The 26,451-nt window shown below is 41.0% G+C and overlaps 4 protein-coding genes across 5 annotated transcripts; 3 read left to right on the forward strand and 1 right to left on the reverse strand.

The window, feature by feature from the left end:
• Positions 1-458: 458 nt before the first annotated feature.
• Positions 459-12,453, reverse strand: LOC134190478 (valine--tRNA ligase-like). The gene is made up of 31 exons (XM_062658923.1): positions 12,193-12,453; positions 11,258-11,349; positions 11,128-11,204; positions 10,275-10,298; positions 10,084-10,211; positions 9,963-10,029; positions 9,811-9,905; positions 9,676-9,757; positions 9,500-9,619; positions 9,318-9,426; positions 9,167-9,255; positions 8,281-8,371; positions 8,092-8,219; positions 7,839-8,024; positions 6,525-6,601; positions 6,378-6,468; positions 6,216-6,321; positions 5,903-5,973; positions 4,544-4,669; positions 4,378-4,482; positions 4,168-4,315; positions 2,102-2,229; positions 1,883-2,038; positions 1,763-1,827; positions 1,510-1,645; positions 1,343-1,454; positions 1,166-1,250; positions 1,013-1,100; positions 838-951; positions 744-779; positions 459-677 (listed from the first exon to the last, which is right to left on the reverse strand). The coding sequence occupies exons 2-31, from the start codon at positions 11,340-11,342 to the stop codon at positions 609-611; spliced, it is 2,994 nt and encodes a 997-aa protein (XP_062514907.1). The 5' UTR covers positions 11,343-11,349; positions 12,193-12,453; the 3' UTR covers positions 459-608.
• A 98-nt stretch (positions 12,454-12,551) lies between these two features.
• LOC134190479 (uncharacterized) lies at positions 12,552-17,141 on the forward strand. Of its 2 annotated transcripts, XM_062658925.1 has the most exons (5): positions 12,552-12,572; positions 12,625-12,877; positions 14,509-14,957; positions 15,011-15,830; positions 16,455-17,141. In XM_062658925.1, exons 2-4 carry the CDS (start codon positions 12,667-12,669, stop codon positions 15,203-15,205), a joined length of 855 nt encoding a protein of 284 aa, XP_062514909.1. In that variant the 5' UTR covers positions 12,552-12,572; positions 12,625-12,666; the 3' UTR covers positions 15,206-15,830; positions 16,455-17,141. The 2 variants fall into 2 exon arrangements, with proteins under 2 accessions (XP_062514909.1, XP_062514908.1); XM_062658924.1 differs by having other exon boundaries at positions 12,556-12,877.
• Positions 17,142-20,064: 2,923 nt separating this feature from the next.
• Positions 20,065-21,139, forward strand: LOC134191290 (uncharacterized). The gene has a single exon (XM_062659890.1). It carries the CDS (start codon positions 20,299-20,301, stop codon positions 21,130-21,132), a length of 834 nt encoding a protein of 277 aa, XP_062515874.1. The 5' UTR covers positions 20,065-20,298; the 3' UTR covers positions 21,133-21,139.
• Positions 21,140-22,955: 1,816 nt separating this feature from the next.
• LOC134191552 (uncharacterized) lies at positions 22,956-26,405 on the forward strand. Its single transcript, XM_062660173.1, has 3 exons — positions 22,956-23,218; positions 25,743-26,185; positions 26,295-26,405. Exons 1-3 carry the CDS (start codon positions 22,975-22,977, stop codon positions 26,403-26,405), a joined length of 798 nt encoding a protein of 265 aa, XP_062516157.1. The 5' UTR covers positions 22,956-22,974.
• Positions 26,406-26,451: the final 46 nt, after the last annotated feature.

Below are 26,451 nucleotides of genomic sequence, written 5' to 3' on the forward strand. Positions count from 1 at the left end.
TATTTGGTATCACGTGACTGATGACCTGTATGTGTATGTGTGGGTTCTTTGCTTGTGGAAAGTGTTGATACAGTAACGTAAGGTGAACGAGAACGAAGATGAGTAAGCAGGGCTAGATGCTCCGACTACACTTGTTGTGTATGTGAAGGTAACGCCCACCTATTTCTAATTGGATTCAACTGATCACAATCGGATCGCGACCTCCCGATGTGGGTTGGGTTTATCACATCGGATTGTGATTCAGTTGCAAGTGTGGACAGGGCTTAACATTCTGGTCCTATTTGTACAGTATCAGTGCCTACAATATAATTTTCACTGCTGCTTCCTACTGGTATTACTAATAATTAGAGATGTCATAAGAATTTCATTTGTCAAGTTGTCTACTATATATGTATCAGTATGTTGTAAATCCCTGCTGCACCAGCATTAGATTGACTGAAAATGTTAATAGTGGTCGGTTTGGGAGACTTTACAATTTATAGCTCAAAAATAAACCACACAGAAAGTGTTACAGTCTCACTGTGGACGAAATTACAATTCATACCATCATTCAACATCAAAAAGGTAACCATCACAAACCATTAAGATCACGTATGACTCAAGACACCCTACTTCATTTGTTTGAAAGCATCAACAGCACGTTTGATGTTCGTTAGTTCACTTTCGTATTCTTGAGACTGAACAAGAAATAACAAAACTGTGATTAGAGGACAGACCAGAAACGAGATGTCAGTGTCAGTGACCTTTTCTTCATTACTCTTCCTTACTGATTCGGGAACCTAAATACACAACAAGTAAGTGCACCATACTGTCATGAACATGCATGGCTAATCCAACTTTGGTCTCGTATTCAGGCATCTGAGTGTCTCTTCTCAATTTGTCCATCTGGATGATGAGCTTATCCTGCTTTGTTTGCAACTTGCTCAGCTCCTTTTCAACGTCCACAAGACCCTATCACACAATCCATTTGTAGTTTTGAAAACAACAGAACATCTACGCATAACAGCAAAACCTTCATCATCACATGGACTTCACATTTGTCACCCACGGTTCCCATCGTGCAGCCAAGTGGAGGTGACTCACCAGACAGAATGTGAATTCTGATACAGCAAGATAAAGTTGGTGTAGAAAACGAAATAAAAGTAAGAATAAAAGCAAATCTTACTTTCCAGATGTAGTCAACGTTGTGACTACACCTTCAAACTTGCTAAGCAAGGAAGCTACACCAGGGCTTGAACACACATAGTACACTAAAATAATGGCATGTCAGTACCGTTAGCAGCAACAACAAGCAATACATACAAAACAACAAATGACACTAGAAGTCTACATTTTCACTTACCATCTGGTCTTGCCTTTGGAGGTAAATAGTCTTGCCTTGCACTTCGAGTGGTGCGAACCACATCTTGGATGAACTTGAACTCAGTCTCAATAGCAGGATTATACCCAGTAGCCTATCACACATGTTTGAAGAAAAGCCATACAAGAAATTGTGTGAACATAGGCTACGTTCTCTGGAAATGGGGCAACACATATACTAGGTGACCTATTGCCATCTCGTCTGGGTAGCCTCTGATACAGTTCTTCCGTCAAGAAGGGCATAAAAGGGCTGAGAAGGCGCAGACCTGTGTCCAAGCAAGTATATCTAATGCAAGTCAAAGACAAAAACACACACAGCGACACACACACATACACACACACACACACACACACACACACACACACACACACACACACACACACACACAATTTAGTAGGATACAAAATGTTCCTTGCTGTTAGTACCTCCACTTCACTACCGTCTCGTACAACCGGCTTCAAGTGCTCCTGCAAATGTGCAAATACAAACTCGTCCTCAACACAAATAACTGTTGTCACAGACCAGATACACATCACACAGGTCATATAACCAGAAGTTGTACACAGCAGTAGTAACACCAGGAAAGTCATAGTCCTTGAAACCATCATTGATGGAGTTAACAGCACATGCCAGACGACTAAGAATCCACTGATCCACAAGAGTCTCATTGCCACTAAGCTACACGAAACCACAGAATGTAATACTTTACTATTAGACATATGCTGACATGACATCAAGTACCTTAGCTGTTGGGTTCGGTTTGAAATCAGGTCCAAGTGTCATAAGAGCAAACTTTGTAGCATTCCACAGCTTGTTGCAGAAATGACGATAACCAACAACACGCTTTACATCCAGATTAATATCACGACCTACAGTAACATGCAAACGATCAATTTACAGTAAGTTTGCCATGAAAAAACAGCCATGTTTCATGATTTTAACGTATTTTCTAATGATTCTGCAACAAATGTACAAACCATTGCATTGGCTTTGTTTCATCACTTCAACTGGGACTGGATTTCTAATTAAGTAAATGGCTATGCATACCATAACAATTAAGGTGATAAACAAGATCATAATTTGATTGGACACAGATCCCACTTAGAGTATACAATGCATTGCCATTAGCTAAGACGATGACTAACTTGTGACTTAACTTCTAGTCCTCAAAGATCACAACCTAATTACAATTTCCGTTTACTAGACCTCTAGTTCAAGACGTTACCACCGTAGTGAAAGTGTTACAGTTACCCACACTCTGTATTACTAATCAATATCCTTGCACTAGATACTGCCCTGAAATAATCAGTCAAATAAACAGCATGAATATGAACGTTGTTGTACTTTCTTTTTAAAAGTACATGCAATCACTAAGGCAAAACTCTCCATGTATATGCTATGATTACACCACTGCTGCTGTTAGTATCTCTGCCCAAATGGTACAGGTTGCAAACATAAGGACAGTCACAGACTACAAGCTCTGTGCACATTGCATTACAAAGCACAAGCATCAACTCAAACTGAGATGACTACACCATCTACAGTTAACCTTCAATGTAACAACATGCTCGAGACCGGCGATTTGATGTCATTATGTCACTATATCAAATCTGCGTGGGTGAAAACCTAATACTGTATGTGGTTTCATTTTAGTGTGGCGTGACCAAAGTAATGCACGTGATTCATCTTGTACTGTAACTGTACATGCTAATGCACTATAAACTTATTACTAACTCCAGCCATACAAGCAGATGAAGCGCTACAGCAGCAGCTGTCGCTTCAAGTGTGCACCATGTGGCAAAGGTGCACATACGGGAGGATAACCTAGATGTCAGTAAATAAAGAAAGTCTCTACACTCCTATGCATCTTTGTACTCTCTTGCTTGAAGTTGCATGTGCCAGTGTCATGATATCGAGTTGTTATATCAAGAGGTGAAATACCATGTTTGTATGCATGCACTTTGGTCCCAATCTACGTCGTTATATTGTGGTGACGTTATATTCAGGGTTGACAGTATTTATGGCGTGCGACATGATGTCCTACTTCCTTACAATTTCAACGTCAAGCCAATAGGTATGCTTAAAGAGACATTTCGGAGATTTGCGTTAACGCAACGTTTCAGAAACGCGCGCTAACGTACATTTGCAGCAAAAAGCAATGGCTGGATGTGCTGATGGAAGTGACAAGAACGCGAATTAACTGCAACGCAAAGTTACAGTTGAGTCCATTTTTACGACAGGGCCCCCTTCCGGTGTGTGGTAAAAACAACTGTTCATACGTGGTCTGTTGCACATGAACACAACTAAAAGGATAAAGAGGCGAGCGGTATTGGCGTCCGGATCTGTTTCGGCGTCCACCGCGCTTCACCGACTGCTGTCAATGTCACGTGATGTTACACGTGATGGCGAGAAAACCTTCTTCAGCATCACGTTAGAAAAGCGTTGCCCGCTTGATAAGTATGAGTAAGTTGTGCATAAGTGTTTCAGCTACTGAGCCAAACAGCACGCTTTGCAAACTGCGATCTACGGTAGGTAATCGAGAAATTGGAGCCCCGATCGAAAAAGTTACAAAAGCGTCCGATAGAATTTATCATTTAATCAGTTAACAGCGTACGTAAGCATATCTTGTTCTGCAAATGCGTCAAATGTCTCAATTTGATTGTTGGTAACCAACAATCAAAGGTGTATGCTGGGCGCAATTTACTAGCGCATGTGGCCAAAATGTTCCTTTAAAAGCTAAGGCTATGACTAGTAACTTCCAAATAACCATCTCTGATGCTGTGGCACTAATCAATGTTTTTCCTCACCTTGAGCTGTATATGCACACAGGGCAAACCTGAGAGCATCCGTGCCGCATTCAGGAATGCCATCCGAATAATCTTCCTTCTGTCCTTGTATTGCACGATCAATTTCTCTTTGATCCAAATTTCCTTCATACAACTGTTGATGGAGTCCCTACGTAACACAATCCACAACAGTAAATGGACGTATACAACTAAGCTATTGCTGGACATGACCTCCAGTGAAATTCCTTCAATTACATCTATAGGATCAATAACATTGCCCAGTGTTTTGCTCATCTTACGACCGTGGGCATCTCTCACCATGGCATGCAAATACACCTACAATTAAAAGAACAGTGGCTATTGTATAAACTGGAGACAAAATGCTGTTCAAAATTACTTCTTCAAATGGTAAGTCACCCATTAATTTTTGTCCAAAAAACACCATTCTGGCCACCCAAAAAAAGAGAATGTCGTGACCAGTCTCCAATAGCGTGCCGGGATAGAATGTCTTTAGATCGTCCGTCTAGTAAACAATCAGAGTGTTACATACCATATACATAATCTAGTACTGTTTAAGATGAAATATTGATGGAGATATATTTTGGCATTTTCCTTGAAGAGATTGACAAATTCTATTTTGGTGGCAATTCCATATCCTGCATTGCCTATTGACATTTACCATTATCTGCTAGCTGTTGTTTCAAGCACCCTCCAGACCTTAAGAAAAGTAGCAAGACGCACATTTTTCGACCACACACTTCCCAATCTTTGCTCTCTCCATCTCCCAAATATTTGTCGTATTTCTCACATGTACGGTTTCTTTAAGATTTCCTCTTCAGTGCTATCTTTACTTGTCTTGTTTGCCTCCCTGCTGGCATGCCATGATACCTAGTGCATGTAGTTGATGATGACCCATTGTCTTCATACAGCAAGCATGTTGGCAGATTTTGTATTCACAACGACTCATAAAACCGCAGATTCACCAAAATAAATTAACCACCAATATTTCATCTTATACGATACTAAATCTTACTACTAAGGCTGTGTCTCCACTTGTTGCTCTTTAAACATGTTTAACATTAAACATGTTTAAACTCTAAACATGTTTAGCTAGACAGCATCTCCACTTATCCATGTTATCCAGGTTATTATAACAATTATCCGGGACTTTGTTGTACCACGCAAATTCGTTTCTTGTGCACCAGACAGTCAGAGATTGTCCTCTGGTCGTCTCAAGAACAATCAGAGCTGAGACATAAGTCTCTGTCTTCATCAAAATTGCTCTCTCCGAGCACTGCATCAGTCTACTCCGTCTCTAATTCTGCCTTCTTCCAATAGTCTTTTTTTCAAAGAAAGAGAAAGAACGGGACGAAAGAAATAACATACATCGTCGTGACACGCGTGTTACTGTCACATAACCGTTAAACCTAAACCATTACGTTAAACTACCTCTGAAACATGTTTAGCAAAAGCTGTATAGGTTTACAGTTAAAAAGGTTTAATGCTAGTGGAGACGCCATTATTCTTAAACATGTTCAGATTTAAACAGGTTTTAACTTTAAACACCTTTAAGCCCTAGTGGAGACGCGCCCTAATTTCTTAATTAACACAAACATGTCATCAAACAAGACAGCGTCACACTTATTACATGAAGTAATCAAAACACATACCAACAGTACATATCATGTGTCCATGTTTGCTACACAAATGTTTATGACAAAACGCAGTAACACAGGTTGCCAACATCATAGCTAACCTCATTGGGCCAACCAAAAATTGAGAACGGAAATAGAGCTGATGAAAACCATGTGTCCAGCACATCTTCGTCTATACATAAACAACTGGTCATGCACTCTGCTAGCAGGTCAAAAGACAAAATGTTCAAAACATAAATAGAGAAACTAAGAACAAAAAGAAAACCTTACAGCCACCACAGACAATTACACAACAGTTGTATAGTAAAACTCAAATCACTGAAGTAAACAAATAACATCATGCTTATTCCTGCTTGTGCTGGAGATGGTGAGTGACACGTAAACACTGCAAAATCTATGACTCGATACACTTGCCCTGTCGTAACTGCACTTTGTCTAGTGGTACGCCAAAGCGTTGGGATGCTTTTTGCTTGGCTTCGTCTTCTGTCTTTCCACTCACCCAATACTTGTTATCTGTCTCCTACATCACGTGTACAAAACTGGCGCCTCAACAGCAATTTTCCCCAGTTCACTCACCTCTCCAGCAGAAGCACAGTCGTCAGTGAATGACACGAAATATGCAGGAATTCTATGGCCCCACCAAAGTTGCCGTGATATACACCAAGGTCTAAACAGTACCAAGTGAACAAAAAATCCCGACATGAACAAAAGCTAATTGCTTACCTGATGTTTTCAAGCCAATAGAACCACGTCTTTTCATGCATCTTGGGGCAGATTTTCAAGTGACCACTTTTCACAGCCTAGAACAGAAATCAAGCCTTCAAACTAGATGTATTCCTTCGATAGCTGACAGTTCAGTAATACTGCATCAACAATATTGTCAATGCCCAACCAAAGGTAGTCCAACTCATTAACTGAACAAGTGTCAATTATGCCAATGTTGACTTACAGACATGTTGTCCTACAGCTATAAAAACTCCTTTCTGGACTGTAGGCTTAACAGTTACATAGGAAATGATTAAATTTACAAGCCAGACCTTAGACTTCTACCTGCGGCTTCTGCTGTTTCCTTGCAATGACTGACGATGCACACACATAAACACATCACGTGGGATCAAAGATTTAGAGTAGTGTGCAAATTCATTCAAATATAGGACACTACAATTAAAGTTATTGTCATACAACTTTATAGATGAACAACGTTGGACAACAAATTCATAACCAATTTATCTAAACTTCTAGGTTTTCTTTTGTTTGGCCAAACTTTGCTCATCAGATAGAATGCTAAAAACGTGAGCCATGCATAAATGACTTAAATTAATGAAGACTACTAAAGTGCTAAACCTGTGGCTGCTAAGCAACACGAACAGCTACTTCACATACAAGAAACGACCTTTGACTAGGCTGCCAGGTGTATAGCACTGGCATGATATAACATCAGCAAGAATCAGAGCAAGAACAATGATTGCATGCACTGCATTCCAATTAGCCAGCAGGTGGTATGTCTGTCCGTCGGTGTGTCTGTCCATCCGTCTCCTAAGACACTCCTGTAACCCTAATGCATGTACGCCTTGCGTTAACTAACTTAATACTGATTTGACATACGGTGCCATATCACCCCGCAATTTGCTGCATGCCGGTATAAGTGAGGTTTACCAAAACTTACATGAGGCAGTTCTGGTAACTAAACCGGCATGTCGGTATAGGGTGGGTAAGTGTCGGCGCAATGGGTGGTACAGGTGGAAGTGATAGATATTAACATTCGTGCACATAATCCATGACGGCAAAACCGCGGATGGCACTTTGAGAGACAGGAGAGAGACACAATTGCTGTGGAAGAGCATCAACCAAGGGTTGCAGACCATGGTAGTCTAGCACATGGAAGAAAATCATATACCATTGCCACGAAACTGAGCGTACTTTGAAGCAGTCGTTTGACCCCAAAGTATACCAGCACTCTGGTCAATTTCAGGGTATACCAGCATGCAGCAATGCTGGGTAATACGATACGTCCACATAAAGCAACACTGTCAATACCTCAATTGCATTTGCTGCCATTTCATCACAGTTGACGTACCACTGTGGTTTCATGAGCGGCTCCACAATGTCTTTTGACCTACTGCATGTTGGCACAACCATTGGGTTGTCTTTTGTGTCTCTATATAACCCCTTGACTTTAAGAGCTTCTAGCACAGCTTTCCGAGCATGAAATCGCTTCATTCCCTGATCCACAAACATTTTAATAAATTCACCATTCTATTAGTGTGCTTAAAACAGATAGAGCACTAACCTTGAACTGCTCACCTCCAACATGATTAATAATTCCGTCGTCTGTCATGATGTTGAGAAAAGGCAGATTGTGTCGTAGAGCAACGTCATAATCAGCAACATCGTGAGCTGGAGTAATCTTTACAGCACCTACAAAATGAAAACATCAATCCCACAATCATTCCTAATAGATCTGTTGTGCTTAGCAAACCAGTTCCAAATGACATGTCAACAAAACTGTCTAGCACGATCGGCAGTCTCTCGTCCCTGAATGGATGAATGACATGTTTGCCATGAAGGTGCTGCAACATGAAAAATTGATTAATTGTAATTGCATTAAAAGTACAGTAAATAAACTCAAGTTTAACAAATAAACAAAAATTTAATAGTCACTAAAAGCAATTTCCTGCTTCATTGCCACTGCTACAAAATTTCACTATATCAGTTTAGCAAGCACTACAGCACATAAAAGAACTCAGGCCACTACATACAAATTTAGGTTTCACTATAATTGCATTATAATTAATCTCTTGAAAAAAGCTACACAAGTTTGAGAAGCTTCACTATTTGTGTGAAATTATTTTGTTGTAATCATAGCAAGTCTATGTATACCAATGACTTAAGAAATTTTTGTGTGCAGAATTTAATTGTGTGATAAAAGATGTGGTTGCACAAAATCACGTTTTTTTCTCCACACACAACTGAATTGTTCCAAGGTATACGTATATATTCCAAAACGTGGTCATTTGCATCAGTGTGTCAGTTTTACTATGACCTCACACCATGTACTATGCCATGAAAGTATTTCTGACATTTTAACAACAACAATACTGTCAGCACTACATCAGTAAACATTTGATGAATCTCTTTAAACATACTCTTACGTTTCTTCTACAACAGACAAGACACAAGGTAATCCATCCCAATAAAATCTGAACTCCACAAGCAAACCATAATTCTTAGAACAATGGCTACAGTAAGAATAAATTTTCAGCTGCTGTTGTCTAGCAAATCCAGTCAAACAAATTTGGTTGTCATTTGCAAAACACATTTACAAAACAAAAGTACTTTATTCAATTAATGCACGTACTGCATACTTTATATCTTTGATCATCAGGATGAACGGCAACAGCCGTATCACCAAGCATCGTCTCAACACGGGTTGTTGCCACCACAACGACTTCCTCTAGAACAGCAATGTCACCACCCTGCTACTTGAATTCTTACAGCCATATCACGTAAACTAACCAGACTCCTCCACTGGATACGCAAACGACACTAGAACTCCAAATTCAATCTTTTCCTCATAGTTTGGTACAGACAAAAGCGTCCTCCCTGTCAGCTCCTTCTTCTCAACCTTAGAAACAAACAGACAAGCAGTTCATCAATAGCAACAATTCGTATTACGGACAACATCAAACTAGTTGCACCTCAATGTCCGAAATGGCCGACTTGAGTTTGCATGACCAGTTGACCAGTCGGTTGCTACGGTAAATGACACCATCATCATGAAGACGAATGAATCCTTCTTCAACAGCTCGAGAAAGTTTCTAGTACCACAACAAAATACAACAACAAACAGTTAGAATGTAGTGCACTACCGTACAGAATCCATTGTAAAGCATGCTCTATCCCAATCATATGATCCACCAATTCTCTTCAACTGATGATAGATACGATCTCCTTTTCTACACAAAGTTTAACAAGCCACATTGAATAAATCAGCAGCTGCATATCTTACTCATCTTTCCACTGCCACACTTCCTTCAAAAAACCTTCACGCCCAAGATCATGCCTCGATTTCCCACTCTTTGCCAGACGTTTCTCAACCACAACCTGTTTCAAAATATCAATCATATGATAACCACACTATCAGTCAGTGACACAATCTACCTGAGTTGCAATACCAGCATGGTCACAACCTGGATTCCACAAAGTTGTTTCACCACGCATTCTGTGCCTGCATATATGCACCATATACATATGTCAGCGCCTCCATAACACAAAAACACACCATCGCACAAGACAGTCCTGTACTGCTTCAGTCAGTGCGTGGCCCAAATGAAGGGAACCGGTCACATTGGGAGGAGGAATGACAATCATGAACTTTCCCTTTGGATTGGGCTCATGAGCACTCGTCCTCTGAAACAATTGAAACCACAAGTCATGCTGATCATTTCAAACAAGGATCTTGCACCGACTTACTCCATATTCAGGCTTAAAGAAACCCTAACGAGAAACAAAGTCAATCAGTAATGTTGTATATAATTAATATGCACAAAATCGACCAATGCTATACAACAAACCACAAACAGCTATTTAGTCCTAATGGCAAGTCTCAAATTCCCAAGTGGTGTTGTCACCTTCTTCTGACAAGTTGAGCTGTACGTACGTATACAACAAGAGAACAAATTTATGATCACTATATATCTCTTGTTGGCCATTCATCAGACTAAAGCACCTAATATACACTTCGTATAGAACAGAACAGTTGCCATAGCAACATAAAATGGAATCCTTAAAGGAAGAGCTCTAAACTGCTAGGTAACAAGAGCGTATTTGCAGTTACATTTACCAGTAATCTATAATAATTGTTGCTTATAGGCTGGTGTATTGATCTAAGACCGATGCTTGTGTACATAGTGTGTCATTCAAATTCCAACCATAAACACTACGACTAAAATGTTGGAACCACAACCAGGCAGAGGTACGTCTGAGACTAAAAAGAAATGTCTTTTCCAAGAGCATCTTTGGTAAAGAAAAATGCTGGCGACACCAAAAAGCCCACAAGCACAACAAACTGTACTGTGGCAAGTGACTAATGTCCTTGGTTTGCCATACAGTATATGTAATTTCTTCACGTGTGACTTGCAACCTAAAGTTCACAAATCTTCTCTGATTGGTAAAACCATAAACTGTCTAAACTGTTCTCTAAAAATTCATTTGATATTTGCACAAGCCAACTATAGTGCACAATAAATCAATTCAATTATGTTGCAACATATCATATCTATGCATTCATCTATCTTCACATCCATAGCATGAACTTCTGACCAACCTGCTTTTCCCACCATGGATACCAAGCTTCCTCAACATATTTTGGGTTGTAACTATCTGGCATTACACCAGACACATCTGTACAACATCACAGTTAGTGATATACGACTGATGCATTATTAAACAATAACTGAATGCCTTTTTTCTCTCCAGCAGCATGTGTGTAGACATATTCAAGATCAGCTGCTCTTGCCTTGCTCCTTTTTGCCTTAGCATTCAATTTCTATCCAAAAAAGTGAAACATCAAAAGACTAGCAAAAGAACAGAGTAACAACAGAAAACCAAGTAAATTCTCAAGTAAGCACAAATGAAAACAGGTTACAAGTCCGGATAATCAAAAGTTGATAAATATCAACTAATTTTCCTCCACTCTGTTTCCACACTTACTGTTAATTAATGTCACTAGAAGAGTCATCAACAGCTGCCTATTTACTAGATTATTACGTTCTCTGTTATGTATTCGCTCATTTGTGAAAGGCTGTACCTACAGCATATTAATACGAAGTAAAATATTTTATAGCTCCTTTATCCGGGAAAGAATTATCTGGGAATGCAAAAAGTAGGGGACACAGAATTTGACCGGATAATCGAGGTGCAGATAATTGAGGATGCACTGTAGCCATCAATGTTATACCAACTAAAAATATATGTTTAGAGTATTCTTCAATGAAGTATAGCTGCTTAGTCTGAAACTAGATTTACTTTTCAGTTTGATTATAAATTTTAAACAAGCACATTCTAAATATAAATATTGTGCGGATAACAACATTAGCCACATGCTACTCTAATACCCACTTGATTCTTTTGAAATCTCTCACATACAAAAAAGTATGATAAAAGACTGATGCAATGGCAAGAGGTATGAAAAGACTGATGCAATGCCAAAGGACAAGTAGTCACGTGACATGAAATGAATGAACAATGAAACATACACATACAAACTACAAAATAAGCCATAATACAAAATTGCATTCTCCAAATAAATATTCACACTGAAAGAGCAGCAAATGGATAAATTACGAAAACAATAATGTGTAGATAGAACAAGATGTCGTGAGTATTATACCTCATTGCCCGTCTTCTGACTAGTCTTGGTCGTTTCTTGTTTCTTTGCAAACTTGTCCATCTTTGCTTGCTTCTTAGCCAGTTTTTCTGCCTCTTTCCGCAATTGTTTCTCATTTTTCTGTGATGTTGCATCCATTTGGACTGGTGTCGCTCCATCTGTAGACGGGGAGCTCATTCTAGAGAAGCGAACGCGAAAGCTACTCGTTGGTAATTGTAATGACAGAGTACGACAAAAGTGGAGCAATCTCCTGTGCATGCGAGGTTCACGTGCACGCATGCGTAGCATCATTTAGTCAGGGAAAGCCCGGTAAGTTGCGCATGCTCTATTCCAACGGCTTCTCCTGCAGAAGCTTTTACTGTACGTACTGCAGACGACGGACGGTATAACTACAGCATATATTTGTCCTGCTTATCAAAGTCTTATCGACTGCAGAGATCGTTGTTCTGGTCGGAGCCTGGAGCTGAGTGAAGTTCAATGGCCAGACAGGAAAAGTCTCTTTCACAGGAACTTCGTAGTAGACGTGGCATCAATGCACACAATCAGGCATCTTCTGCTGACAGTTTGTCTGATTGGGAAAGCAGCACATCAGGAGTTTATACGGGTTCGAAGTCTAAGCGGCAAGAACAATTTCTCGAACAAGAAAGAAAGCATTTTTCGGTTTCCAATTCTTTTCAACTGCTGCAAAGTTAGTTGCATTTAAATTGTTTGGGTTGCACATGGTCACGTGACCATTACATGACACTACAGTCGCTCCCCTTCCTCCCCTTTTCTTCCTCTCTCCCCTTTTTCTTTCTCTCCCCTTTTCTTTCTCTCCCCTTTTCTTTCTCTCCCCTTTTTCTTTCTCTCCCCTTTTCTTTCTCTCCCCTTTTTCTTTCTCTCCCCTTTTCTTTCTCTCCCCTTTTCTTTCTCTCCCCTTTTCTTTCTCTCCCCTTTTCTTTCTCTCCCCTTTTCTTTCTCTCCCCTTTTCTTTCTCTCCCCTTTTCTTTCTCTCCCCTTTTTCTTTCTCTCCCCTTTTTCTTTCTCTCCCCTTTTCTTTCTCTCCCCTTTTCTTTCTCTCCCCTTTTCTTTCTCTCCTTTTCTTTCTCTCCCCTTTTTTCTTCTCTCTCCCTTTTCTTCTCTCCCTTTTTCTTTCTCTCCCCCTTTCCTTCTCCCTCCCCTCTGTCCGGAAGGTTAAAAGGGGAATATGGCTATGTGAGACTACAGTGTACTCATAGTACCTAACCATTAGTAAACAACCCCATTTATTCTTTAGCTAAACTATACTAAACTAAACTAAAGTTATCATGTGTACATAATCACCTAGGCTCGAGTGCCCAGCCGGTCATCTCCTCCCCCCCACGGCGGAGAAAGACCGGCTGGAGACATTCGCCACTCAAACAAACCGCCAACTCTTTCCTCCAATCAGAGTGACGTTTCAATGTTTGTGCATCCGCGATAGGGATGCACGTCGCTATTGGCTCTTTGCTAATGTAATTTCGCTCTGACGCAAGTACACGTACTCTCGAGACGTGCCATCCAAGTCTATAAACAACAGGTCGACTCTTTCCAGCTCTTCTCGTTGTCTGTCTCTCGTTCTAAGACCGCTAGACTCAAAGTTTACCACAGAGGCCAACCAAAGGTCGACCACAATGTACGCAAATCATAGCTCTGCACGTCGCCCTGCGTTGAGTGCAAATACCACGCTTTGTAGATGGTCTACTCGTTCAATGCATGCAACGTACGACACCGTGAGGGACTAGAAGTTGTTTTGCATGCGCTGCCTAGTCCTCCAAGTATGAAAAGGAGGACAAAGAGAAGACGACATGCAGGTGTAGCTCACACGCAAACGAAATGTGATATCAGACGGTAACAGCAATTGACTACTCAGTTACAAAGCAATTAGTAGAGAGCCAATAGCGACGGGCATTGCTATCAGCAGTTATCGTAAATACACGTGCATACACAAACACTAACCAAGCGTGTAAAATCCTGATTGGAGGATAGAGAGGCAGTGGTTTCCTTTGAGTGGCGAATGTCTCCAGCCGGTCTTTCTCCGCCGTGGGGGGGAGATGACCGACTGGACACTCAAGCCTAATGATCACCAAGCAGGGCCTCAGAACAGCCATCACGTGACTTGTAGATCTAGCAATTATTTCACGTGCAGTAATTTTTGGGAGCTTCATACTGTCTTATAACTATGCTATTAACTCAGGATATTGTAAAGCATGTTTAGTTGCTTTTCAGATTTTAGATTGAGTTTTCTTGATTTCAGATTTTTGATTGAGCATGAAAGGCCAGTCAATAATTAAATCAACGTGTTCTTTAATTGTTGTGCAGGTCAATCTTTTTCTATCATTTTTAACCAGAATGAACTTGAAGCACAGCAATTCACCAACGACGTGCTCATAAAGGGATTACGTGATCGAAACTTGGCATATTCTACGACTAAATCGTTTATGCCTGGCTTGAGATTGGTTGACAATGCGAACCACTTTATTGAGAAAAGTAGTTTTATACTAATCGTTGTTTCTGAAAAGCTGAGTGAGGATGAAATAGTAGTCCACATGGTGAGCATTGCTCTTCACAGATCAATAGAACATCGGAGGTCTTGTTTCGTTGTACCTATTGTTATTACAAAAGATTATAAAGCAATTCCAGGCGAACTACGTCATTTGACAGCAATTATCTATGACGAGAGAGACCCGGACAAGTCGGTTTTTGAACCTCTTGAAATGCTACTAAACAGCATTGCAGATCCTACTGAAATGCGCGTACAAACAAGCCAAGTGTGCATAACAAATTGACTTTATTTATCACAATCACTGATTTTAATTTTTAGTCAAGGAGTAAGAAGGAAAGAAAAGCTCAAGCGGCTCATAATGAACCTGAACTCGAGTCTGGTGAAGCAACGGGGAAAATAAGTCTACAGTCTGCTGCTTCATTTCATCGCCCTCCAGCCAGTTTGCCTGTGAAGAAGAGGCAACATCGGAGGAGTCGAAAGAGAGAACACCAAATGCCACAGTCTGAAGGTTAGTTAGTTGGATTTTTGCAAAATTTTGATTGCAACAGCTGTTTCTTAGAAGTGGTACATTTAACGAATACTACAGATAGCCAGGAAGAGGTCAATGTCGGGTCGATGCCACACAGCAGTAGACATCCATCAGCAATGAACATATTTTTACTTTATGACAAGCGCCATTCCACATCTCAAGAGTTTGTGAGACGCAAGGTTTATGGTGTACTTAGTAGACAAATTGCAGTTCAAGATAAAGAACATGTGAAGACTAAAGCATCTGTGCAATTCAATGAATATGATGGCAATCGTCAGCTACTTGGTTGTGAATCAAGGAAACTGTTCCAGGCAACCAACGATACTTTAGAACAGTGCATTGCAGCCATCATAGTTGTTACCTCTGACGGGAACAATCTGAGCTCTGAGCTGGACAAGATCACACTCCACTCTATTGGTTACAGATTTGAGTCAGGAAGGCTTCATGTTTTCTGTGTTAGAATCACTGAGAATGGCATCATTCCAACTCAAATAAGAGGAGCTTTAATAGCTGACTACTTTTCATCTGATGTGAAGGAAATCTGGCCACAGCCACTTTTCGGGTTTTTTAGTTCAACTGGCTTCTCACCTTCACCTCACTTGCAATCAGGTAATTTATATTGACTACATTATCATCCAAAACAAACAGTACAACCTCGATTATCTGGACTTCTTTGGAGGCAGGTTAGAAGTCCGGATAATTGAAAGTTGATAAATATCAACTGATTTCCCTACACTGTACAAGACCACACTCTGTTTCCACATGCACTGCTGTACATTCATGTCACCAGAAGAGTCATCAACAGCTACCTATTTCTTGGATACATTGCATTTACCTTAATTCATACTCAACGTAGAGTGGTGAGCAAATCCTGAATAGATGTCTGTTTCTTTGATGTTCTGAGACGTGAATGCAAAGGGCCGGGAGACACAGAAATTGTTCAGATAATCGAGAGTGTACTGTACAAACAAAGACAACATTCTAAACGATCTTGCACATCTTGCTCATTCCACAATGCATTGTGTGTAGAGACTGTATGAGACTTCAGGCAGGTGGGTCATGATTATTTGCATGCTCAGCTTGAAACTTTTTGTTGAATGGTTTTGTTGCACTGTGTGCTATGTTCTTCTTTCTACGTTACTGTGTAAAGTAGATTATATACAGTCTACCCTTTACCAGCTAATGGAACTAATGAGTTGACCATTTTAACTGTTATTCTGTTTCTATTCTTAGAGCCACATGCAGAAACGGATACCTCAGACTTGCATCTTTATCACCAATTAGATGTCAGATGCTTACGAGTTCATCGAATTTTACACCGAGTGAGCGGCTCCTTGTTCACACCTGTTGTGATTATTTTGTTTATGTTTCAACTCGTAATCGGATTGATTATTCCTTATTTCTCTATTTTCGGAAATGTATCAGCTGGGGCATTTCTTTCAGTCATCATCCACGTCTTTCTTCGGGCAGGTCTCCCAATTGTAATGATGAGCAAATTGAGAGAGTGTACAATGGCCGCCTCTAGTAGTCTTATCATAAATTTTCAAAAGCGACATGTACCACAAGTGCGGGAATTGCTCAAAGGAGTGTACCGGGAGATAGAATTGCAAGATGTCAACGTCAACAACGTAATTCGCTTTATTGAAACAAAGTTCGACACAGCCTTGTTTACGACTGTTTATCACACCATCATACACAATTTTTTGGTAGTGCTGGCACTGTGTTTGATAGGAGCTTTAAATTACTCAGCTTATGATTACTGGACTGGCAACACAAGAGAATCCTACAAGTTCATGATTAAGACACTATTGATTGCAGGAGACTTCTCATTGGTCGTTATGCTTAGTCTGATTGGGTTGGTAAATGCACTTTTTGTGCATGAAACCAAACTTATTATGTATTGTAAACGGCTGTGTGATGCCTCCAATCTCTCGCGTGATTTATTTACTCAACAGTACAACACAATCAAGAAAACGTGGAGGAAATTTACAGTATGCGCCACAGCTTTTGTTTTTGTTGTCATGCTGATGTATTTTGTCGCCGTGCTGATGTACTTTGTCACACTACAAGAAACACTACTGCCCATCAACATGAAGAAGGAAGACAAACTATTTTGGAATGTTTCACTTATATTCTTATTCGTCTCGGAAGTTTTTGCTTTGTGTCCTTCGGCATGGTTTCTTCTTTACTTCTCTCTTCTTGTCGATGGGTGCATGATTTTGGTTTTGATTATTTGGAAATATGCAAATGGTTATGGAGAAGACGTTATCAGCGAAAGTCATCGCTTTCAATTCTTGAATGCCTGTTTTTTCCTAATTCTTATTTTACGGGTTGCCCCACTATTGACAAGGAAGATTGGTGGCATCATACATTGCGGGCAATGGAATGAGCTTGCTTCGATCTCCTCAGTCTTCAGAACTTTTTTGACTTTGTGTATAGGAGTCGTTTTACTTTCGCTATGTTTTGTGTTGTTTTAGGTTGTAAATTTATAGATTTGTAATTTTAATTAGATTTATTATTTTGATATTACAGATTGTATATAAATATACTTATTTTTTATTCTGAAACAGATTTGTGTAAAGTTAAGAATGTGTCTCAGCAAAATTAAAAGTTGCAAACAGAGCTGTATACATGTACAACTTACCTGCTTGAGGAGCAGAGGCTATCGACACATGGCTTGTTTACATTTATTTAACACAGCTAGACTGTACTGGTCACAAATTAATTGGCTTACTATGGGACATTGTTTGGAAAAGACACGCTCCGTGTGTACCGTCCGAGGCCAGGAATGAGCATTTCAGACTTGGTGGAATATCCGATGAGTTGCAGCCGTTCTAGAGAAATTCGAACGCGAGAGGAAGCGGGTTTGATCGACAAGAAAACACGTCATTCCAAGACAACGACACCTTCACTGTCTACAAAAATCAATTGGCGTGCGCGAGCAACATTTGGTAGAACTAAAACTCGTTGTTTGGAAGATATGCGCCAACACATGTACGCGCGCGCGCGCGCACACACACACACACACACACACACACACACACACACACACACACACACACACACACACACACACACACACACACACACACACACACACACACACACACACACACACACACACACACACACACACACACACACACACACACACACACACACACACACACACACACACACACACACACACACACACACACACACACACACACACACACACACACACACACACACACACACACACACAAACACACACACACGCACGCACGCACACTACCGTATACAAATACAAAATTCAATTTTCAATTTTTAATTGAAATTGAAAAGTGAATGAAAGTTTTATACACGGATAGGTAATATTGCTATAGACATAATTATTACTGCAAAACAAGTGATATTGAAAGAAAAAAGCCTTCAGAGAGTGGATTCCTACTGGAGCACTCTAGGGTGGCTTCTTCACACGGCAGAAATTAAAACGTCACAGTTTAAATTCTGGGCTGATCAAAAACGGTAATCTGTATAGTGATTACTAGTAGATTTGCTACAGACAGCCTATTTCAGAAACAAGAAGAACAAACTCCAATTAGTAGGCTTCAACTATCCAGGGGCGTCGCGTGGGCGCAAAAAGTGGTGGGGCTGACTCTCTGCTGAGACTTGGGCTCCGGTCTTTGATATTGAAAAAGGAAAACGCCCCCGAAAAGTGGTGGGGCTTCAGTCCCCTCTAGCCCCTATCACGCCACGCCCCTGAACTATCTAGATATTAGGGGCCGGTCATTATTAGGTGTCCGGGGGAGAGGCAAAATTTGCGAAGGTCCGCATAGTTTGGTAAGTGACCCCTACAAAATATGCCTGCTAAAAACTTCTGGCCCCACTGTCTCTTCGCTAGCTCTAGATGATCATGACCCCCATATATGTGCCTAGACATGCAGTATGTAATATAATCACATATATGTATGTACAATAAAAAGTAGTCTGTTTCAGGGTTCTCCTAGTGCGGCCTATAGCTAAGTATGATTACTAAAGTTGGTCATTTCTATTCAACCTGCTGGCAAAACAAGTAAAGTAAGAACTGCCGCTTTCAGCAATACAAGTGTGAAAGCCCTAGCCTAGCTAGAAACTTCAAAGAGATATACTGTTTTTGCATACAATTCTAGAGTCTAAACCGATAAAAACCCTGAAAAATTATAACAGAAGATGACTTAAAAAAGTGAGCCCTGCAAATCACTGAATTTCAAACATATGGCCCCCACAGCAATACAAATGACTGGCCCCTAGCTTAGTGCCTAGTGCCCCCGCTTAGCTACGCGTTGAAGCATGCCCGGAGGCTGGGGAGATTTAGTGGGTTTGACGGCCAGCTCAGTGTGGCACGTCTTCAGTAACTCTGAGCGGGGACTGTCTCTCAGCCATCTAGGCGACACACTAGCCGCTAAAATGTTAATTGACAATCCGGGAAGTTTGACGTTGTTTATCCTAGATGCTAGGATTGTTTTTTCCATCATTCTGATTTGAGCAATTACTGGGAGTTGTAGGTTTCTAATCAAATAAGCCATCTTGGGTACGGAGAAAACTATGAAATGGCTACAAGACTTTCTTCTGTTCGAACTGCACAGCTGCAGCAGTGGGAAAGCTCAAACGGTGCGCAAACTAGACACTAGTACTCGTTCAACAAACACTGGCAACAATCACTTACTTGTGCGAACAAGAACGGTACGTATGACGTTTTCGTTACGTTTTCGCCTAGGCGTGTTCCGCCTACGTATACGCAACATGCATGAGGATATGGTCTAGGCTTAGCTTGAAAACTTTACATCTATATTTATGTTAATTTGTATCATGCGTGTTTGTGCAGGTCGGATCAAAGAGCAAAATCAATAAGAAAACTGAACAACAAGATCTGCACAGTCTTCTCATTTACAGATTGCTACTGGCACTTCACAAACACCAAGCCGTTCAGCTTTCCGTTTACGGTTTAATTTTTGTTGTATGTACGTGGCAACTCTTTCTGTCTGTTGCGATTGCTAAAACCAAACCAGAATTGTTTGTTCGAATTCTTGTCTATTCTGCTCTGCCCATAGTTATGTGGTTCATAATCAGGTCTGTCACTCTCACAAGACTGTGCACTGACAAACTCAACTGTGAGCAACATCATATTCACAGTGTTGTAGTCAATTTGGATGAAGATGTTTATCTCCTCGATAAAATTTCTGTCTGTCAACTGTGGGTTATGGCTCTTACGTCAATCACTGTCTTTGCTCACTACTTTTTGATGAATCTTAAGATGGATGAAGTCAGTGTCTTGAAGGTTATTAATTCGCCGGGAAATGTTTATTGGTTGCTAGAGTGGCTCTCATTGTCTATTCTCTTGGGAGAAAGTCAGCTGCTTCTTCATTTGCTGCATATGGAAGCTACATATACTACCAAAAATTTCTGCTCGACGTTTTGGCATAGGAGGTGGGGTAGTCTGGGAATGTCAGTGACTGTTGTGCTTTGTGTGTTGCTCCTAAGTAACATTCTAAGGCTATTGGCAACACTCCATTTGGTGGTGGACTCCTGGTGGACACCGAACAGTGTGGTTATTGTAAATAACTCCTACACTTGGCTATATGCATTTGTGGCATTTCTAGCCACTTACACTGCTAACAGGTTTCTCATTCCAGGACAAGTTCTGCTGCTTTCTGCAGTATGGGCCATTATGACAATGGGATGGGTTGGATATCTGAAACCTGCTTCTGACTTGGCAGTTACTGCATGGTGTGTGCTTGCATCTTGCTACGATACAAATTCCAAGATTAAAGTTGTCAACAAGGTCGTCTGTGTCGTCCCTTGTTTACTTCAGGTCACAATTGGAATTCATTTGGTTACGGAAGTTATAAATTATATTGCAATATTCACTGGAAGCAGCAAGACATGAATGGCAAGACATTTCTATAACACAAGATAATACAAGTAGACACACATTGCCACACCTAGCTAGACAGTGTAGGTATCCTAGGGTAGGATATTGAATACACACTTACACAGTTGCAGTTATGTTGCTTTGCATGTAAAAGTTTTCTTCATTTCTAGAGTTTGGATGTGTACATGGCATTTCTGGAAATTCTTCATCAATGAAATTAATTAAGTATCCTGAAATTGAGAGTACTTAGCATATAGCACCACAGTTTGGCATGGTATGTAACGCAGAGATCTCATATTGCTCTTAGTTACCAGTGGGATACAAGTACAAAGCTAGTTGTCCAACTGCAGATCGCTAATCCATATTAGGTATGCTATTTGTTCTACAGTACTAAACAAAATATAAATTTATGGGCGTGGCCTTTGCTTCCACATTTAGACTGCTTTGTCGCTCCGCCCGACTGAAACGGACAGTTGGGCGTCATATTGTCCTGTCGGAATAAACTGAATCATGTAACAATTGCAGGGGCGGCGGAGCGAGTTGAAAGTTGAGGGGGCTGAAAGGGTAAACATTACAGAAAGCAGAAATTCTACAGCATAAAGTTGATAAAGTTGGGGGGCTCTAGCCCCCCCAGCCCCCCCGGCTCCGCCGCCCCTGAATTGCCAGCTGTGAAGTGCAGCAAACTGATGAGACGCCCACGAATGGAATGCAACTCCTTCGACGTCACGAAAGACCCGCTGGTGTATCATATATCACGCGGTACACCCATAATCATTTTTTTCACGTGAGGTTCCAGGCTCCCGTTTCCACCGGATGTACAGTACCGGAAGATCTACCGTATCCTGTGAGCTGTATACCTCTCACACCCAAGCGCTGACATTTCCATCTCAGAGCGCAACAACCATATTAAAGGGTGGACTGTTACAGAGTTAATTAGTTGCGCGTACATGTATGAGCGTCATGCATCACTGGCGTAGCGTGGTCCTCAAATAATTGTGAGACCGCAAACCACGCCCATTTCTCACTTTTCTCCTTTTTTATCTCGCAGTTTGTAGACAGCTAAGCAAATAGTATCAATTTCAGGTTACAAATAAACTGCGGGACTGAGTGCCGTCAGTGTGCGTATAAAGGAGTGGAACACTGTTTGTTACATTCCGTGCCAAAAAGGTTTTCATGACTCGCTGCGATCGGCAAATTACATGGCATCTCGATGACAACAGAAACTAGAAGACCAATTCAGTGCAAAGGACGTTGACCAATTTTAGCATTTCGTAATATAGAACGAGCAATATAGATCTAGCTAGAATCACCTGTAGAGAAAGTACCATGGAGTGCAAGCAAATAATTAGGTAGCGGAGCCGCAGGAGATTCCATTCTCCCGTCAATCGGGTTGTCGACCTTAATTTAATTAACTTACTTAGAAAATAATTGATGGATAGGATTCTGCATGCCTCTCTGATGCGGTCTTCTTTGACTCTGCCATTGCCGGATAGCGTAGTAAACGTCTCAACTAAGTGATGGTCATGCGCACTTTACCTGTCCACGACTTCTCGACGTCGACACTGGTTTTATTATACTGAAATGATGATGTGTAATGTCAAAGAGATATAGTCAAATAACGTCAACATGCTTCTCTGAGATTAGGAAAACTGTCACTGCTTAGTAACTTCTAGCTAGCTAGAGTTCTGCTTGAAGCGGAGTGACACGCCCACATGTTTGGGGGTTTGGTCCCCAGCCAAGCCCCCAGCCCAGCCCCCAGCCGCTACACCGCCAGCCCTTGCCGCCGGTGCATGCATTGTCTAGTTGGTAAGATTTCTTGACTTTCTCATCTCACCAACCTGAAGAATAGCGAGTACTATGGCAGTTCAACGTCAAGCAGAGAAGACAAGTGCACTTGGGGAACGTAATACGCCTCTAGCTCTAGGCTTGGCGACGGGTCAGCTCGAGTCCGAGAGCGGCGTCCAACGAGAGGGTAACCCTGGGTCTAGCGAGATGTCGCGTAGACGTTTGCCTGTTTCAGTGGTTGCTTCACATTCTCCTACGACTCCAACTCAGGAGAATGATACCCTTCGAGTTGACAATCGTTTTCAAGTTTTGCAAGGTGAGGTGAATGCTTATAGCGTAGACTTCAACCTAAACATTAACTAATTTTAGTTTTCTGGTCTATGGCCATGGTGCATAGATCAGCAGGTAGGTACTGGACACGTACACAGTCTCAGCCAGTCCTCACCCTCTTGAAGAGGGCCTTCCGTGTCTTGTTCTTCCGACTCCTGCATTGTGCATGTACACATGTGTACGCGTGGCTTAAACGCATAACGATGATCCTAGAGATAAGCTTGTGTTTCTGATGCAAGTGCTGCTGGACTTTGTTCGTGTTTTAGGCGAGTTCATTTGCTCTCACAGTTTGCGTGCATGGCTGCTAAACGCATGGCAAAGGAAGCGTGCAGATTGTCTTCTTGTGTTTACATGTACTTGGCAGGTTGACTACAGTGGCGTAGTAGATGTGGTTGAAGTGGCTCACATTTCCTTTAGAGGGCTTGGCTGTTATTTTAGAGAACGTTTTGGTACTATGTGCCTTTGTACAGTGTTGTTAGGGAATAGGGTACTACAGAAACCATGGATTTCCCTGGAGGATTGCAGACAAAGGAAAACATCACTGCATGATAGCCATATTTCAGATTCTGATTTGGTTGTTTCCTCCACAGAAAATCTGTCAGTAGGAACTGACTTCATGCATAACATGCTGCAGACATCCATCAACTGTAGCTATCAGTGATGTTTTTCTTTGTCTGCAATCCTCCAGGAAATTCCATGGTATCTACCCTATTCCCTAACCACATTGTACAAGACACATAGTACCAAATGTTCTAATGAGAGCCCTGCCATTAGATGCGTGGAAATACGGTATTATTAATTAATCATTATATATACATGCTACACAGCAAAAACAGGAAGTGAACATTAATACTATAGTGCTAGTTCAGTTTGTCATGTCAGTGTTATCAGTTTCTAGCTATATAGTCTGTCATCCTTATATATTAGCAAGTCACTTGACAGCTGGAAAAGTTGAGGGAGCACGTGCCCCAGTGCCCCAGTGCCCCCTCCCCCTGGTTCCTATGCCTATGCGGTTAGTAGAGGCTCATGTGGACGTCATCAGCTACAAAGTGCAAGATCACACAACTTCAGTGTATGTGGAAGCCAATGAAGTGTAGGACATGATCATGAGGTGGAACAGAAGCTGCTCGTCTTGTGCTAGCTTTAACACTGTAGCTGACGTCCAGATGACCTCTAATTAGCTAATGAAGAAGAAATCCCCTGCCAAGGTTGTTGTAGAAGAAGTCTATCTGCGTGCTTCTTGTGCCATGCGTCTATACCAGCCATGCAATTAAGCAACCTGTGAAAGCAAATGAACTCGCCTAAAACAACAACAAAGTCCAGCAGCACCTGCAGCAGAAACAGAAGCGAAAATTCGCTGCACAAGTTGATATTAGAATCACCAGATCCGTTTTCATTGTTTGCTCGCTTAACTCAATAGCAGATCATTGTTATGTATTTATGCCCCATGGAAATGCAAGGGTCGGAAGAATGAAGACATGCATCAATCCTAGTAGAAGACCCTGATGTCAAAAGAGGGAGGGGCTGGCTGTGGCTGCGCTATAGACTAATCGGCAGAACACTGGCAGAACACTGGCAGTCGAAACAATTGATTTGTTTGTCCTGTAACGCGTGTTAAGTATTTAGGCATGGTTGTATTTCTATTTTACCCATGCAACCATTTTAGCAGTGTGTGCTAAAATTGCAAGAGTCTTAAGGTATATTTAAGCACCTGTCATATCTGCATGAGATATCCCTGGTTACCAGTCTGGCAGATACAAAACCATCGGCAACATCTTACCAGTAGACTGCAGCTAGAAAGTGCTAGGTGTACATATCACAGGGTACCTGCACGTGTGTAGTCACATAGTCGGACCATTTCTCTCCTCGTCTTCTTTCTTTGCTATTTCTGGAGGGAAAGGGTTAGGGTTAGGGTTAGGGAACTAACCTTTCTCCGACAACAAACAGCAGAGAAACACGAGGAGACGAGACTTGGTCTGACCATGTGTGACTAGTCTGTATGTGTGTTGCCCAGGTTTGGGGTGTGGCCAAATTTTACACTTCTAGAAAAAGCCTAACATGGCATAATGAGAAGAGTCAGACTTGGTCTACCTGTATGTAGGAGTACTTTTAGTTTTCAGTAAGGATAACACTAAATCTACAGACCATCCCTCTTTGAGACTTGGGGATAATGCACAAAATCATCTGAATTAGGTTTCTCTAATTTAACAAAGAAATGACATATCCAATGCCATTGCACTGGAGATGTGAACCCCAGACTCTATAATCAATAGAGAGCAAACCATATTGTTGCCAAGAAACACAGACGTTTCATGGGTGTGTGCTTAAATTAAAGTTATCAAGATTTCCGGTAAACAGTTTTAGAGTCGAGATCTTCTTGCAGCTAGCATGTACTTTTGTAAGTGTTTAATAATAATAAAAATAGACAGACCTGTGAATGTTGTCATTAAATGCTTTAAAACACTTTGAATATACAGTTTGCACCATATGTAATTTGTTGTTGTTATTAGAACAAAACCATCGGTTATTTATCATTGCACGTGCTGACCAAGAGGAGGCAAAATGGGCCAATCAAGTTTTAGTGGAGGAAATTAAGAAAAGGAAAATCCCATACTCAACATCAGATAAGCTCAAACTTGGTTCAAGTTGGACAGAGAGTGCAACAGATGTCATCTATAAGAGCACTATCATTCTAGTGATCATTTCACACGAATTCAAAGACTGTTCAGAAGCATCAGGACTACTATCAGTTGCTCTCAATAGGTCAATAAAATATCCTGATTTCTGTTGTTTAGTTCCTGTCATCATTACAAAAGATGCAGCTGCAATTCCTCAAGAAATTGAGCACCTTACATCTATCAAATGCGTTGAAAATGATCCAGAAGCTATCATCACCCCTCTTGATGATTTACTTGCAGACCCACCATGTCCACCACCTTCCAGTGGAAGCAAAGTACTAAGCTGTGATTATGTAGAGATTTAGAGCCAGTATCTAATGAAGTACTCGATTGTTGCAGTTATAGCAATGCTGTATGCAATTTGGAACTCTGCTGTTTGTATAGGTAACACCAAAATTGCAAAAGCGTGTTCGAAGATCTTATAGTTTTAAGGGCCCTTCCTTGCGCAGAAGGAGAATCCCCAATAGCATTTCCAACAAAAGACATCCAGGTTAGTTACAAATTCTGAAATATGACGTTCTAATAATTGTTATTCCATCTA

The sequence above is a fragment of the Corticium candelabrum genome, chromosome 15 (genome assembly GCF_963422355.1).
Source record: "Corticium candelabrum chromosome 15, ooCorCand1.1, whole genome shotgun sequence".
Lineage (NCBI taxonomy): Eukaryota > Metazoa > Porifera > Homoscleromorpha > Homosclerophorida > Plakinidae > Corticium > Corticium candelabrum.